Source organism: Drosophila guanche, unplaced genomic scaffold (genome assembly GCF_900245975.1).
Source record: "Drosophila guanche unplaced genomic scaffold, DGUA_6, whole genome shotgun sequence".
In the NCBI taxonomy this organism is placed as follows: Eukaryota; Metazoa; Arthropoda; class Insecta; order Diptera; family Drosophilidae; genus Drosophila; species Drosophila guanche.
Genome location: NW_022995743.1, coordinates 9,444,406 through 9,458,774, shown reverse-complemented (window position 1 = coordinate 9,458,774; position 14,369 = coordinate 9,444,406). Strand labels below are relative to the sequence as shown.

Here is a 14,369-nt window from a genome sequence, read left to right as displayed (position 1 = left end):
GGAGGAGCAAGAGGCTGAGGTCGATGAGAACTAACTCCCCAATTCGAAAATTTGCGAAAAATAAAACCAGGACAAAAGTTTAGTTGAAAAATGTTTCTTTTAACAACGTAATCAATAAAGTCAGATCCATTTTGTTCACAAGTCTAATTTGCATTGCTTTTTGTATTGTATTGTTTATCCATAGTTTTGCCAAACTTGAGTAATGATTGGGGGTATTTTTTGACATGCCTATGTACAGACTAGCATAGTTAGATGGGGTGTGCCCAAGAGCACGGGCATTGATTTGCCAATTAATCAATATCTATTAGCAGATTCCAACCTGCCCCAACATTTTCATTATATTGAAAAGTTGAACCAAGAAAATTCACGAATCGGATTGGAGGTGATTCGATTCTGGTCCTTTAGTTTGGCCATTCCTAAATCAGATATGTATATTGATAAGATAGGTTTTCATTTACATTCGAAGAGTTGTGACGTCACGAAAGTTTCAGCACTTTTGATTCCAGGGTTACTTAAAAGTGGTATAATTCGCAATTTAATCGACAAGTCTAGTCGGCAGCTGATACTCATTTTGGTATATTTCTGGGGAACTTTTGGCCGCCCACTTACAACATCATTTAATAATTGGATAAAATGAAAGTTCTAGTGCTGAGAAAGCATTTTATCTGGTAATATTAAAAAGAATATCAAAATCGACGAAAATTATTTGGGATGCGGTATAATTCGGTATATTTATATTATATTTTGGTTTTTTTTGGTTTAAAAGTTCAGTCCCGCGAGAGTTTAAATTGATCAACCAGGTGAAAAGGGTGAGATTTTTTTATAAAGCCCTCACCTAGTGAAGCTGAAGCGGTTCTCGAATGGTAGCCTGAAGTCATAATCGGATTCTCCCGTAACTCCCGTGTGCTTATCTGCACTCGTTTAACACTGCATTGGTTTAAAAATTGAGTCCCGCGAGAGTTTAAGTTGCTCAACGAGGTAAAAAGGACGAGGGTTTTTAAAAGGGGAAAAATCTTTGTTAGGCGTTCGTATTCAATTTGTTCTTTTATTTGTTGATATGTAGACTGTATCACTCAGCTCATTTTGTAATTTATGGCGTCAAGAATTTGCATCTGGATTGAGATATGTGTATACAATTGAGTGAATTAAATGCATGAATCGTTGGAATACGTGCCAAATGAAAAATTGAATGACAAACATTTAACATATATTTTTGAAAATAGGGTGCAAAAAGTGCAAACTCCTTAAAGTGGTTCATGACATGTAGCAAATGTGTACTTACCGTGTAGCTACTATGTAAATAAACGCTTCTTTTGGTTTAGCTTCTTTTCCTTAGCGTTTTTTATGTACAACCCAATACACATAAACTATTTTGTAGATAATTGATTGATAAATAAAAAAAAATTATTGCGTTAGCGCTGAGAGTCTTAGACTGCTTGTAATATCAAATAGAACATCAAAATCGAGGAATTTTATTCAAGACTACGGTATATTTAGAGTATATTTCGGTATATTTCCGATTGTATGTCGGTATATTTTATCGATAATTCTGAAGTATCACTGGCACAATCTGACATAAGCCACCGCAATCACAATTTTTTTTATTCTTCGAAAAATTCTGGAACCATGAAGTTGGCATTATCTGTGTTTTTGGTGGCTCTGGTGGCCGGCATTGTGGTGGCCGATGAGAGCAAAGGGCCCAAAGTGACCGACAAGGTAAGAATTGTGCTCCCGGTGCTAGTTGTGCATGCATGAACATAAGAGAATTTGAAAGCGTCGGTAGCATCGCTTGCACGCATACATACATGCATACATACAGACAATGGCAATAAATCAGACGCGATTTTGTTGTTTTTTAATATTAATGTGTAATATATGAATTGTGTTTGCGTAGGTTTTCTTTGACATCACCATTGGAGGTGAGCCCGCCGGGCGCATTGAGATCGGCTTGTTCGGCAAGACTGTTGAGAAGACCGTGAAGAACTTCAAGGAGCTGGCGGAGAAGCCACAGGGCGAGGGGTGAGTACATAAGATGCGCTTGATTAACGGCACACGCACACTAGTACACACATTTATAGGTTAGCCCAAGGCAAAGTCAGTTTAGCAATTACGTGGCGTTTCAGACGCCAATCAGTTGACAAAGAAAATATCTATCTCTAACTAATTTGTTTATCTGCCTTAATGGGACAACAATGTGTGTGTTTTTCAATCCCACAGCTACAAGGGAAGCAAGTTCCACCGCATCATCAAGGACTTTATGATCCAGGGCGGCGACTTCACCAAGGGTGACGGCACCGGCGGACGCTCTATCTACGGCGAACGCTTCGAGGATGAGAACTTCAAGCTGAAGCACTATGGCGCCGGCTGGCTGAGTATGGCCAACGCTGGCAAGGACACCAACGGTTCTCAGTTCTTCATCACCACCAAGCAGACCAGCTGGCTGGACGGACGCCATGTTGTCTTCGGCAAGATCCTGTCCGGCATGAGTGTGGTGCGCAAGATTGAGAACGGTGCCACCGATGCCCGCGACCGTCCCGTCAAGGATGTCGTCATTGCCAACAGCGGCAGCATCCCCGTGGCCGAGGCCTTCTCCGTTGCCAAGACTGATGCCACCGATTAAGGGCACAACCCCAGCAGATTTTAATCATCCCATAATAAATATAATCAATGTGAACTACACAAGTAAAACTCATAATTGTGCAACCATCGATTTTTCTCTCTCCCAACTCTCCAATGTCCAGGAAGTTGGATTTTGCATTTACCATTCAAAACTTTATCCAAAATTATAGTTTCGTTTTTGTTTAGTAAGCAAATACGCTCAACTCGACAACTACTCAACAGTTCTACGTAAAGAAATGGCATTCATATAATAAAGAAAATTTTTTGTGATAAAAGAGGAAGCATCGGCAATCATTTTCAACTCTTTTGTGTGTGTATCCATCCACACTACTCGCGGCTGTATGTTCAGGTTCATTGAACCGGTTTGGCACTTGTTCCTTCACCCGCCCCAGAAACGTTGGCTTTTGCTTCTACCATCAGACAGACGCTTTCTTTTGGTAACTTTGCTTCTGCTTCCCTTAACTGGAACAAAAACCAGTTTTGGCCAGTGTTTGCTTAATTTGTTTGACTTTAATTCTGGCCTGGCCTTACGCTGTGCCTCTTTTTGCTGGTAAACAAACTTTTGTCACATTTTTGTGATTTGCATGTTTGCGACAATTTAAAGTGCATACAACTGTGTGCATATACAGATGCTTAAATGTAAAGAATCCCAATGGGTACTCGTGGGAATTGATTGAAAGCTACAAATTGAAACAGGTGCAAGGCCATATTTTAGGCAGTAAATAGTTATACTGCAATGAGCTCATGAGACTATGGTTAGGTATTATTTTTAGTAAATAAGATTTGCTCTGTTGCACATTTTTTGATGAACTTGCATTTGCCAAGGCAGTAAAGTGAGCTGCCCCCCGACAATGTACAATCTACATAAACACATGCTCATATGTATGTATGTATGTAATGTATGTACTCTTCATTTGAGCGAGAAACAAAAGACTCGCGAGAGTCGATCTGATATCGCTCAAGTTGAAGGAATCGTATGCCCCTACACGAGTGCAATCGTACTCTACCCCGTTCGTTTCCATATTCACTTTGTATATATTAATGAAAGCAATATAGGAGTCTACATATGTATGTACATAAGTGTGTGGGTCTGACTGGTGGCAGTCGTCTCATGTGCCACACATGTTTCCTCTATAACCGCATAAATTCTGGACGCACTTCTAAGATTATTTTTCTGAGCGCAATCAGTTTGTGTTTCTGGAGAGTCAAGGCGCATAGAGATAATTTCAGTCTGCGTAGGAACAGGGCATCCACCGGAAGAACACAACAGACAAACTGCATTTGGGATTCGGAAGCTGTAAACTAGCTAGAGTTCCTCTAAAGGTTGCAACATCGGAAAATGGTGGGTATTGCGAGAGCAAAAGTTCAATCAATGTCATCGGGGGGGATCAATCAGTCAGCTCAACTGACTGATAAGAGAATGTTTGATCATCTCGATGATGATGATGTGTACCAATAGGAAGTTGATTCAGAAATGTATGTACCCACAGGCGATCCAAATTAAGCTGATTGTGCTCTCCCTGGTGTGCCTCTGCTACGGCCAAGCAGCCAAGATTCTTGTGCTCTTCCCACATGCCAGCGAGAGTCATTTTGCGGTGATGCGCACTCTGGTCACGGAGCTGGCCAGCCGGGAGCACAATGTAAGTATTTCATGCTGCAAAGACTGACAAGTCATTGGAAATATTCTACAGGTTACGGTATACACGGGACACGGTCTGGGAGAGCACTTGGAGAACGTGACGGAGACGATTATTCCCGAATATCCATTTTGGTCGAACTGTGAGTAAGCGTCTCAGTCCCGTCTAAGTCTCAGTGCCATTCTCTTTCCATGAACAGTGCAAAAGCATGCAGCACCAAAGGGAAACCTCGCCGATCTGGGCAGATTGTCTATGGAAAGTCTTCGCAAGTCCCTGGCCGTCGTCGGAGCCAATGCGTTGGACCACTTTCTTAGCCAAGAGCCGCTGCAGCAGCTCTTGAAGCAGTCCACAGTGGAGTTTGATTTCGACGTGATCGTTTTGGATTACTTCTACACGGAGGCACTGCTGGCTCTGGGCCACTTCCACCAGAAGCCCATCGTTGGCATTGTAAGCACGGACTTTGGCAACTACATGGAGGCAGTACAAGAGTCCATGGTGCCGGCTGCATGCTCCCCCATTGACTTTGACCACTATATTCCCACGTTGGGATTCTCGGCGAGATTGGGAAACATCCGAGAGTGCATCTCGCGCAGAAAGCGGTTCGCAAAGGATCACTTTGGGGCACAGGAACAGCTCATTGCTAAGCACTTTAAATTGAAATCCACTGTCCCAGAGCTTCAGGCGAATCAGCTTTCTCTGCTCCTGCTGAACAGCCACGTGCCCCTGATGACGCCCCGTCCGAGTGTGCAGCAGATTGTGCCCGCCGGTGGCCTGCACATTCGAGGTCCGCGGGAGCTGCCATGGAATATAAAGCGGTTTCTGGAGGAAGCCCGTGCCGGAGCCATCTACTTGCAGTTGGGCAACGAACAGCCATGTGGCGAGTTGCCCAAATTGAAGCTCGAAGCGCTCTTGGCGTTTTTTGCTGCCCGTAAGGAAAGATTCATTTGGTCCTGCCACGATGTGAAGACATTGGAGGGTCTGCCCAAGAACGTGATGATCCAGCATGCAGTGCCGCAGATCGACATCTTGGCACATCCCCGGGTGAACGCCTTCATTATGAACGGTGATCTGCTCAGCCTGCAGGAGGGAATAGTTAGAAATGTGCCGACTCTGGGGCTGCCCATATTCCAGAATGAGCGCCAGAACATGGACCTGGCAGTAAAGCTGGGTGTTGGTCTGAAACTGGAGCAAGATAACGTTACCGCTGCTTCCCTGTATTGGGCAGTAGACAGACTGCTGGAGGAGCCGCAGTACCAGGTTACGATTCGGGATGTTTCGCTGGAGTTTCGGGACAGACCGCTTGGTGCCCTGGCCAGCGCCATGTTCTGGGTGAACTATGTGGCACGGCACAAGGGGGGAGCTGCGATCAGAACCCGAGGTGTCGGCATATCCTCGACTCAGCTGCACCTCTTCGACCTGTTTTTGTTCTACTTTGGAGTGGCGTCATTTTTTGTTGGCCTGCTGGTGGCCCTGTGCTTTGTGGCCATTTTCGTGTGGAAGAAGAAAATCTCTAGCAAGAACACCAAATTAAATTAGTTTTAAGAATGAAATACATTGCATTGAATTGTAGCTTGTGGCTTTATTTAACTAAATCAGTTGGAAAAGTGCGCCAAAGTTTTTCGCTACTGGCTATTAAAACGATAGTTCGTACAGCGCTGTTCGATACTTTCCCACAATGTTTTCTTCTGATACAAGCTGCTCATAAAAAGCATGCATATTTTTTTTGGAAATTTTCAGTGCTTTTAGTTCATTGGGTCAGCTAAATTGTTTCAAATCCACCCCTTGTACAAATATCGTTGTTTTCGATGTTTTTCCGCCATCAGGGTGACCTTTTACAGATTTGACATATTGTTTGGGATATTTTGGCCAGGTGGTATATTTTGTCGGTATATTTTTTCGCAGTGAGACCAATCTTGTTTTGAATTGAATGTCGATTCGAATAAAACTAAATTTTAAAGCTGAGAGTCCTAACTAGCTGGTAATATCAAAAACAACATCAAAATCGATGAATTGATTTAATATTACGGTATATTTACGGTATAATTTAAAATGAGAATGTATATTTCCGAGATCTGTCGATAATTCTGCGGTCCTACTGTCGGATATCTTGTTGACGTAGAAGGTATATTTACGGTATATTTACAAGGGCCAAGTGGTATATTTGTCGATAAATCTGCGGCCATCTTCCTTTCTAAAATTCGCGTTCGCAGTGAGACGTGTTTGAAACGTTTTCGAGTGTTTTAATAGGTAAATATTCCAAAATTGCAGTTGAAAATGAACCCAAAGAACCCTGCAAAAGTGTGCACATGCCTGCACGTGAGGGCAGTGTCGAAAGGGCGTGTATAAACTGGTGCCGCGGGCGGCGTGTCACACGTGGAGTCTCGGGGTGATCAGCGGAGCATTCATTGCAGTGAGGTTATGTTGATTCGCACAGAGACAACAACAACTCGTAGTGGCAAACCGTTTTGTAGAATTTTTGTGTAGAACTATTGGCTAATCAGTGGTTTTTGTGTTTCAGCTCCGTCAAAATGTCCGGTACAACCGCCACAGTCCGCACCCGCAAGTTCATGACCAACCGCCTGCTTGCCAGGAAACAAATGGTCTGCGATGTTCTGCACCCAGGACTCTCGTCGGTGAACAAGACCGAGATCCGCGAAAAGCTCGCAGCCATGTACAAGGTGACTCCCGATGTCGTCTTTGCGTTCGGTTTCCGCACAAACTTCGGTGGCGGCCGCTCCACTGGCTTCGCCCTGATCTACGACACCCTGGACTTTGCCAAGAAGTTCGAGCCCAAGTACCGCCTGGCCCGTCACGGCCTCTTCGAGCAGAAGAAGCAGACCCGCAAGCAGCGCAAGGAGCGTCGCAACAGGATGAAGAAGGTCCGTGGTACCGCCAAGGCCAAGATTGGTGCTGGCAAGAAGTAAATGCTCTGGCAAATTCCGAGTGCGTGTGTGTTGTCGGCTTGCTGGAACGCTCACCGACAATTCCCAAAAGCTGCTGGTTATGCGTTAGTTACACCTTTTTACCAACAAACAAAGGACGAAACAAAATCAGTGTTTACTTTTGGAGCGGCTTTTGTTTGTATACTAAGTAAATAAAACTCTAAAAGTAAACAAATTAACTTATATTGGGGATACTTGCGTGGTTCCTATGCACAATAAGGCTTGTCATCGTGAGAACATGTCAATATTCAATGAAGTTTTACAAACAGGACTCTAGCATTGAAACATATCATGTAGGAAGGGTGTATGTAGCTGACATAAAAAAAGGAAACCTGTCTTCGTAAAGAAAAAAAATGATCTTTTTCGAATAAAATTGTTTTCTCACTGCTGAGGGTATAATTTTCGGCGGTTTAACTTTAAGTTTAAATAGCAATTTTTTAGGAGTGGGCTACATGGGTTAAAGTGAACTTTTGTTCTCCCCAGTGAACAGGAAAGCCGCTATAATAACAGAATCGATCCAAGATATATTCAAAAAAAGCTAAAATGGCAGCACTGGAAATATAAATTTCGGTATATATCTGACGGTCACACTGTTTATTTAATCGATAAATCTGCGGTCACACTGAACATTATACATGTTATTCGTATACAGAATTAATTAATTTTATACAATTGTATAAAAGTCGTTTAAATGCTTCAACTAAGAGTTGAGAAGAGCTAAGAGTCCTAAGTGGCATCCAGAGAAGCTACAGTCGAGCTTAGACATGTCCACAACGTCTAATGGGAGTGGCGGGGCAGCAGGCGGCACCAGCAGCGGCGGCGTCGTCTCGCCTGGTGATTGGATTTGCCCGGATTATGAGTGAGTGCGCGTAAAGATTAAGGGAAAGGCGAATACCCAGGAAGGACCAGCAGGAAGAAATGCAATAAATTGTGTATTTTGTCATTTTCCCACGACTTTGCAGCTGTCGGCATCTGAATTTTGCACGCCGCACGCAATGCAATAAATGCAATCACGACCGTGATAGCATTGATAAGCCAGAGCGCGACCGTGACCGGGGCAATGGCAGTAGCAGCAGCAGCAGTAGCTCCAGCAAGAAGAAGCTGGGCACCGAGATCGGGAAAGCGGCAGCGGACAAGTCCCGGGGGCTCTTCAGCGCCGAGGACTGGCAATGCGCCAAGTGTGCGAACGTGAACTGGGCCAGGCGGCAGACCTGCAACATGTGTAATTCGCCCAAGTTTACGGATTCAGAGGAGCGAACTGGTAGGTTCTCCGCATTGCAAAATGCATACATGATTGCTAATGTGATGACCGGTTTAGGCTTTGGCGGTGGCTACAATGATCGTGGAGTTGTCGAGTACAAGGATCGGCAGGAGTCGGACAGCGAGTATGATGAGTTTGGGCGCCGTAAGAAGCGGAAGAGCCATGAAGACCGTGATGGGCCAAAGCGAGCAAGGAGGGCCAGCGACGCTGGGGAGGATGAGGAAGAGGACGACGATGATGATGATGGTGATCTGTCCAAGTATGATCTATGGGGTGACAATGAAGTAACCTCATCCGAAGTCAACAGCAAGCAGCCAACGGACAATGGCAGCAGGGACATCAAGGGGAGCAAAAGGGCCTCTCGCGATTCCACATCGTCCGTATCATCCTCGTCCTCGTCGAGCTCGTCTAGCTCTAGCGACTCGTCATCATCGTCGTCATCCTCGAGCAGCTCGAACAGCAGTGGGTCGACCAGCAGGCGTGGCAAGAAGCGCACTGCATCGCCCAGCAGACATTAGCTAAATTTGATTGCGTTTTTCGCTTCTCTTCACTTATCGCGGAGGGGATATTTATTTGTTTATTTATTTCATTTACAAACTCTGCGCTGCCCCCGAACATGACATGCAAAATAAGGTCAACAAATTATTCTAAAACATATAATAAAACCCATAATTTAAGAGCATCAGCATTCACATTTATTGTAAGACACAATAATATAAAGGAATTGGGCCTAATTGAAGCTATCCTCGTCTTGTTTTTTGCTGGTTACAGCGGCTGCCGCTTCTCGTTGCTCTACCAACTGAGCCAACTCTTTCTTCGACTGCTCGATTTGCTCCTCGGTCACCGTCACTGGAATATCGCAGGATATTTGCTCTTTTCGTATAAATTCCATTTTACGGATGGCATCTTCTAGAAAGGGTATTTTTTGGGCCTGCAGCTCATTGTGATAGGCAACGAGGCGTTCCTCCTTCAAGGTTTCGCAGTAGGTGTTGGTCAACTTCTGCAGCGACTCTTTGCGGGTAATCCAATGGAAATGTTCCGGCGGTGGCTTGTATACCAAATCAAGCTTCTCCAATATCCACTCGAATCGGGGATAGTCCCAACGTCTCAGATATTTAAGGAACTTCTTGCGCTTATCAATCAGCTCCTTGAGACGCACCTTAATCATCTTGTCCCGGGGATGCTTATCCATATGCTCCTGATACCGACGAATAATGGCGGTCATGTTGGCCACTAAAAAAGGACATATATTATCGAGGGTTATTGAGTGTTGGTTTTTTTTGCAGGTGCGATTACGAACATAATAAAACCCCAAACAGAACACATAAACCAAGCAGAGTACTTGCGTAATTGCTGTTTCCTTTACTACGAATGAGTGATTATTTGATACATACACTTTGACTCCATGGATCCATAGTCCTGGGCATGTCTCTGCACTTCTTTGACCATCTGATCGCGATAGTAACGTGTCGTCAGATGGTTGGCATTGTTGGTCAGCTTAAACAGAGATTTTACAGAGTCGTCGGCACTAGGAAAGACAAACCAAAATTACTTAATACATTCCGCAGTGCAACGATTTGGCTGCTGGACTTCCTTACTTTTCCAGCTCCTTGCAATCTTTGTATTCCAGAAGAAGCTCGTCGGCGTTCAGGGGAGGCAGCTTGGAGAGATCGCCACTCTTTTCTGGCTTGATGCAGGGGATCTTCTCTGGACGCACCCATTTGATTTTCAGATCCGACTTAAAGGCATATTCACGAACAAATTGGCGCTGCACTGCCTGCGCTATATTTAATAATTTATTCATTAATGTCGGTTTTTATTATTATTATTATTTGGTTATATCACATGTGAGTGACTGCGGAATTATCGATAAAATATACCGACAGACAATCGAAAATATACCAAAATATACCCTTTCATTTTCAAAATATACATTAATTATAACGTAATCTTAAATCATATTCCTTGATTTGGTGTTCTATTTCTAGGAAAGCCAACCCAAAATTACTTAATACATTCCGCAGTGCAACGATTTGGCTGCTGGACTTGCTTACTTTTCCAGCTCCTTGGCCCTGTGAGCCAGTGTACACAAACAAACGGAAAGTAATAATTGCGAGTCAGCTGTTGATATTATCGATACTAACATCGATATTTTATGCACGGTGTGTCCACAAATAGTTTAAAATAAACATCGAGTGCACCATTCCATCAATTGTTGCATTTGTTCGCGTTTTCATTGATTTTGACAGACAGGAACTGTTAAAATTTGTGCAATCAAAGTAATTTGACCATGTCGCACATGTCTCACATGTTGCAACAACCATCCACGCCCTCCAGCGTGCCATCCACCTCGTCACGGACCATGTCGTTGATGGAGAAGCAGAAGTACATTGAAGATTACGACTTCCCATACTGTGATGAGAGCAGCAAATACGAGAAGGTGGCCAAAATTGGACAGGGGACCTTTGGGTGAGCATTTATGCATGCACACAACGTTAGAAAGTATGAATTTTCTGTGTATTTCAGGGAGGTGTTCAAGGCACGGGAGAAGAAGAGCAACAAAAAGTTTGTGGCCATGAAAAAAGTGCTCATGGACAACGAAAAGGAAGGCGTGAGTGAGCAAGATATATTTCGCCACGAGTCACTAAAACAATTTGTCCCGTGAATAGTTTCCCATCACGGCCCTGCGTGAGATTCGAATCCTGCAGCTGCTGAAGCACGAAAATGTGGTCAACCTGATTGAGATTTGTCGCACAAAGGCCACAGCCACGAATGGTTACAGGTCCACTTTCTATTTGGTCTTTGATTTCTGCGAGCACGATTTGGCCGGGCTGCTGTCTAACATGAATGTGAAATTCAGCCTCGGGGAGATCAAAAAGGTTATGCAGCAACTGCTGAACGGCCTGTACTATATACACAGCAACAAGGTGCTTAATTGTTATTCTTGCACGAAAACACAATTTACTATTGGCTGCCATCTTCCAGATTTTGCATAGAGATATGAAGGCTGCCAATGTTCTAATTACCAAACATGGAATCCTGAAGCTGGCCGACTTTGGCCTAGCTCGCGCATTTAGTATCCCAAAGAATGATTCAAAGAATCGCTACACAAACAGAGTCGTAACGCTGTGGTATCGTCCGCCCGAGTTGCTGCTGGGAGATCGTAACTATGGTCCGCCCGTGGACATGTGGGGAGCTGGCTGCATTATGGCCGAGATGTGGACACGCTCGCCCATTATGCAGGGAAACACAGAGCAACAGCAGCTGACTTTCATCTCGCAGCTGTGTGGATCTTTTACGCCAGACGTGTGGCCAGGTGTAGAGGAACTGGAGTTGTACAAGTCAATTGAACTGCCAAAGAATCAGAAGCGGCGCGTCAAGGAGCGCCTGCGTCCATATGTCAAGGATCCCACTGGGTGCGATCTGCTCGACAAACTCCTGACTCTAGATCCCAAAAAGCGCATTGATGCGGATACAGCACTGAACCATGACTTCTTCTGGACTGACCCCATGCCCAGCGACTTGAGCAAGATGTTGTCGCAGCATCTGCAGAGCATGTTCGAGTATCTCGCACAGCCGCGACGCAGCAATCAGATGCGCAACTACCATCAGCAGTTGACCACTATGAATCAAAAGCCGCAGGACAACAGTATGATTGACAGAGTCTGGTAGAATATAGACTGTAAGATTTGTACTATCAATAACTATAAGCATTTAGTTAGGCTTGAGGGGGTATACCATACATATTATATGAATAATTATATTGATACTTTGCATTTGCAATTGATATCACCCTAATGTTTTCGGGTTTCTGAATATTTCCATTTGTGGCGAGATGTACACACTGGCGACAGCATGCACGTTGAGCAACAGCAGCAAATTGTAAACAATGCAAAAAAAGCGGAAAAAAAACGACGTAGATGTCTGGCAATTATCAAAAGCGACTGTGATGTGTCTCCTAGCGACACCCCCACCATCTACTTGGCCATTCTGAACGTGGGACTCAGCAATGGACTCACTGAGGAAAGGCTGCTCGAAGCGGCCGCCCAGACAGGGGGCAGCATCTCTGAGGTGGCAATGTTGGCTGGAAAATCGTACTGCTTTCTCGTTTGCTCCACCCTGGAGGACTCCCAGCTTGTGTTCACGGGCATGCACAATGTGGCGACCATCGGACAACTAGGAGCAGTGGCCTATCTAAGCTATGTCCAGGCATTGCCTGCGCTGGCCGGCAAGAGTGAGTGGAACAAACCGCTGCCCAGTGGGCTCATCGTACTGCCAGACTTTGTCAGCGAGGCGGAGGAGGAGACGTTGCTTAAATCCATTGCCGACGATGGTAGGTCCCATGAGGGCACCCTTAAACACCGGAAAGTCAAGCATTTTGGCTACGAGTTTCTGTATGGCAGCAACAACGTGGACCCCACGCGGCCACTGGATCAACCTGTACCCTCCGCCTGTGATTTTCTTTGGCCGCGAGTTGGGAACTTTTCTTCCTCCTGGGACTGGAGCAAGCCAGACCAACTAACTGTCAATGAGTACGAGCCCGGCCATGGCATACCGCCTCATGTGGACACACACAGCGCATTTTTTGATCCCATTCTGTCTCTGTCTCTGCAGTCTGATGTGGTTATGGATTTTCGGCGTGGTGAAACGCAGGTTCAGGTGAAGTTGCCTCGCCGTTCCCTGTTGATTATGTCTGGCGAAGCTCGCTACGATTGGACGCATTGCATTAAGCCGAAGCACATCGATGTGGTGCCCACACCCACTGGAAGTTTGACCACACAAGTACGCAGCAAGAGGACATCACTTACGTTTAGACGCTTGCGACGAGGCTGCTGCAACTGCTCCTATCCCACGCTGTGTGATAGCCAACAATCGAAAGTGCCCCAAGAGTTGTCCACCACATTGGCCGACCAAGCCGTCAGCCTGGAGCAGCAGAATGTCCACGAGGTCTACGATAAAATTGCGAATCATTTCAGTGAGACTCGGCACACGCCCTGGCCTCAGGTGGCCCAGTTCTTGGATGGCTTCGACACCGCATCTGTAGTCCTCGACGTCGGCTGTGGCAATGGAAAGTACCTCGGTTGCAATGCGCACGTCCTGGCCATTGGTTGCGATCGGTCCCAAGGATTGCTCGCAGTTGGCCGACAGAGGGGTCAGCACCTTTTTCGTTGCGACTGTCTGAATGTACCCGTGCGCTCGTCAAGCATTGATGGGTGCATCAGCATCGCTGTTATCCATCATCTGGCCAGTGCGGAACGTCGTCTGGGTGCTCTAAGGGAAATGGCACGTGTTCTCCGTCCTGGTGGCCGGGCTCTGGTGTATGTGTGGGCCAAGGAGCAGCGTCGCAACGATAAGAAATCCGCCTACCTCAGGCAAAACAAGGCCGTGAACAAGGAGCGCACCACCGAACAAGTGCAGAGGCAGAAGCAGCAACAGCAAATGGAAAAGCAGCCACAGGATCATGTTGCCCTGCCTGTGCACACCAATCGCACAGAGTTCCAACAGCAAGATGTCCTAGTACCCTGGAAGACGAAGGATGAACAGCGCACCACGTTTCTACGCTACTACCACGTCTTCGAGGAGCAGGAGCTGGAGAAGCTGGTGGCCCAGCTACCAGAGATTGAGCTTAAAAGGAGCTACTACGATCAGGGCAATCATTGTGTGATCTTTGAAAGGAAGATACAGCCAAGACCATGAGTAGATAACGCTGCAAAAGGAGAAGTTTTAATATAATTCGTTTATTTGATTTCAAAAATACACATTAAATACGATTTTACTTTTGTTTTGCTAAAAAGCGAATCAAACATAAACTAGAACTTAGTTAAGCTATCGTTTGACCCATCCAAGTGGTTTTTGTTCTCTTTATTGTAGCTTTGGACCATAAATTGACAATTCCTTAATAACAACATT

At 45.3% G+C, this 14,369-nt stretch overlaps 7 protein-coding genes across 7 annotated transcripts; 6 read left to right on the top strand and 1 right to left on the bottom strand.

Annotated features, from left to right (window-relative positions):
- Positions 1-1,558: 1,558 nt before the first annotated feature.
- LOC117592080 (peptidyl-prolyl cis-trans isomerase 6) lies at positions 1,559-2,896 on the top strand. Its single transcript, XM_034285592.1, has 3 exons — positions 1,559-1,716; positions 1,895-2,019; positions 2,218-2,896. The coding sequence occupies exons 1-3, from the start codon at positions 1,627-1,629 to the stop codon at positions 2,618-2,620; spliced, it is 618 nt and encodes a 205-aa protein (XP_034141483.1). The 5' UTR covers positions 1,559-1,626; the 3' UTR covers positions 2,621-2,896.
- Positions 2,897-3,711: 815 nt separating this feature from the next.
- On the top strand, positions 3,712-5,825 carry LOC117592076 (UDP-glucuronosyltransferase). Its single transcript, XM_034285588.1, has 4 exons — positions 3,712-3,961; positions 4,110-4,259; positions 4,311-4,398; positions 4,456-5,825. The coding sequence occupies exons 1-4, from the start codon at positions 3,959-3,961 to the stop codon at positions 5,790-5,792; spliced, it is 1,578 nt and encodes a 525-aa protein (XP_034141479.1). The 5' UTR covers positions 3,712-3,958; the 3' UTR covers positions 5,793-5,825.
- A 537-nt stretch (positions 5,826-6,362) lies between these two features.
- Positions 6,363-7,372, top strand: LOC117592081 (40S ribosomal protein S24). Its single transcript, XM_034285593.1, has 2 exons — positions 6,363-6,503; positions 6,775-7,372. Exon 2 carries the CDS (start codon positions 6,785-6,787, stop codon positions 7,178-7,180), a length of 396 nt encoding a protein of 131 aa, XP_034141484.1. The 5' UTR covers positions 6,363-6,503; positions 6,775-6,784; the 3' UTR covers positions 7,181-7,372.
- Positions 7,373-7,820: 448 nt separating this feature from the next.
- Positions 7,821-9,198, top strand: LOC117592078 (zinc finger Ran-binding domain-containing protein 2). Its single transcript, XM_034285590.1, has 3 exons — positions 7,821-8,057; positions 8,161-8,459; positions 8,517-9,198. Exons 1-3 carry the CDS (start codon positions 7,963-7,965, stop codon positions 8,975-8,977), a joined length of 855 nt encoding a protein of 284 aa, XP_034141481.1. The 5' UTR covers positions 7,821-7,962; the 3' UTR covers positions 8,978-9,198.
- Positions 9,132-10,304, bottom strand: LOC117592079 (28S ribosomal protein S15, mitochondrial). The gene is made up of 3 exons (XM_034285591.1): positions 10,058-10,304; positions 9,854-9,987; positions 9,132-9,692 (listed from the first exon to the last, which is right to left on the bottom strand). The coding sequence occupies exons 1-3, from the start codon at positions 10,261-10,263 to the stop codon at positions 9,190-9,192; spliced, it is 843 nt and encodes a 280-aa protein (XP_034141482.1). The 5' UTR covers positions 10,264-10,304; the 3' UTR covers positions 9,132-9,189.
- A 347-nt stretch (positions 10,305-10,651) lies between these two features.
- LOC117578808 (cyclin-dependent kinase 9) lies at positions 10,652-12,257 on the top strand. Its single transcript, XM_034264552.1, has 4 exons — positions 10,652-10,928; positions 10,986-11,070; positions 11,129-11,386; positions 11,445-12,257. The coding sequence occupies exons 1-4, from the start codon at positions 10,750-10,752 to the stop codon at positions 12,129-12,131; spliced, it is 1,209 nt and encodes a 402-aa protein (XP_034120443.1). The 5' UTR covers positions 10,652-10,749; the 3' UTR covers positions 12,132-12,257.
- Positions 12,258-12,284: 27 nt separating this feature from the next.
- LOC117578788 (alkylated DNA repair protein alkB homolog 8) lies at positions 12,285-14,269 on the top strand. Its single transcript, XM_034264509.1, has one exon. It carries the CDS (start codon positions 12,315-12,317, stop codon positions 14,154-14,156), a length of 1,842 nt encoding a protein of 613 aa, XP_034120400.1. The 5' UTR covers positions 12,285-12,314; the 3' UTR covers positions 14,157-14,269.
- The last annotated feature ends 100 nt before the right edge of the window (positions 14,270-14,369 follow it).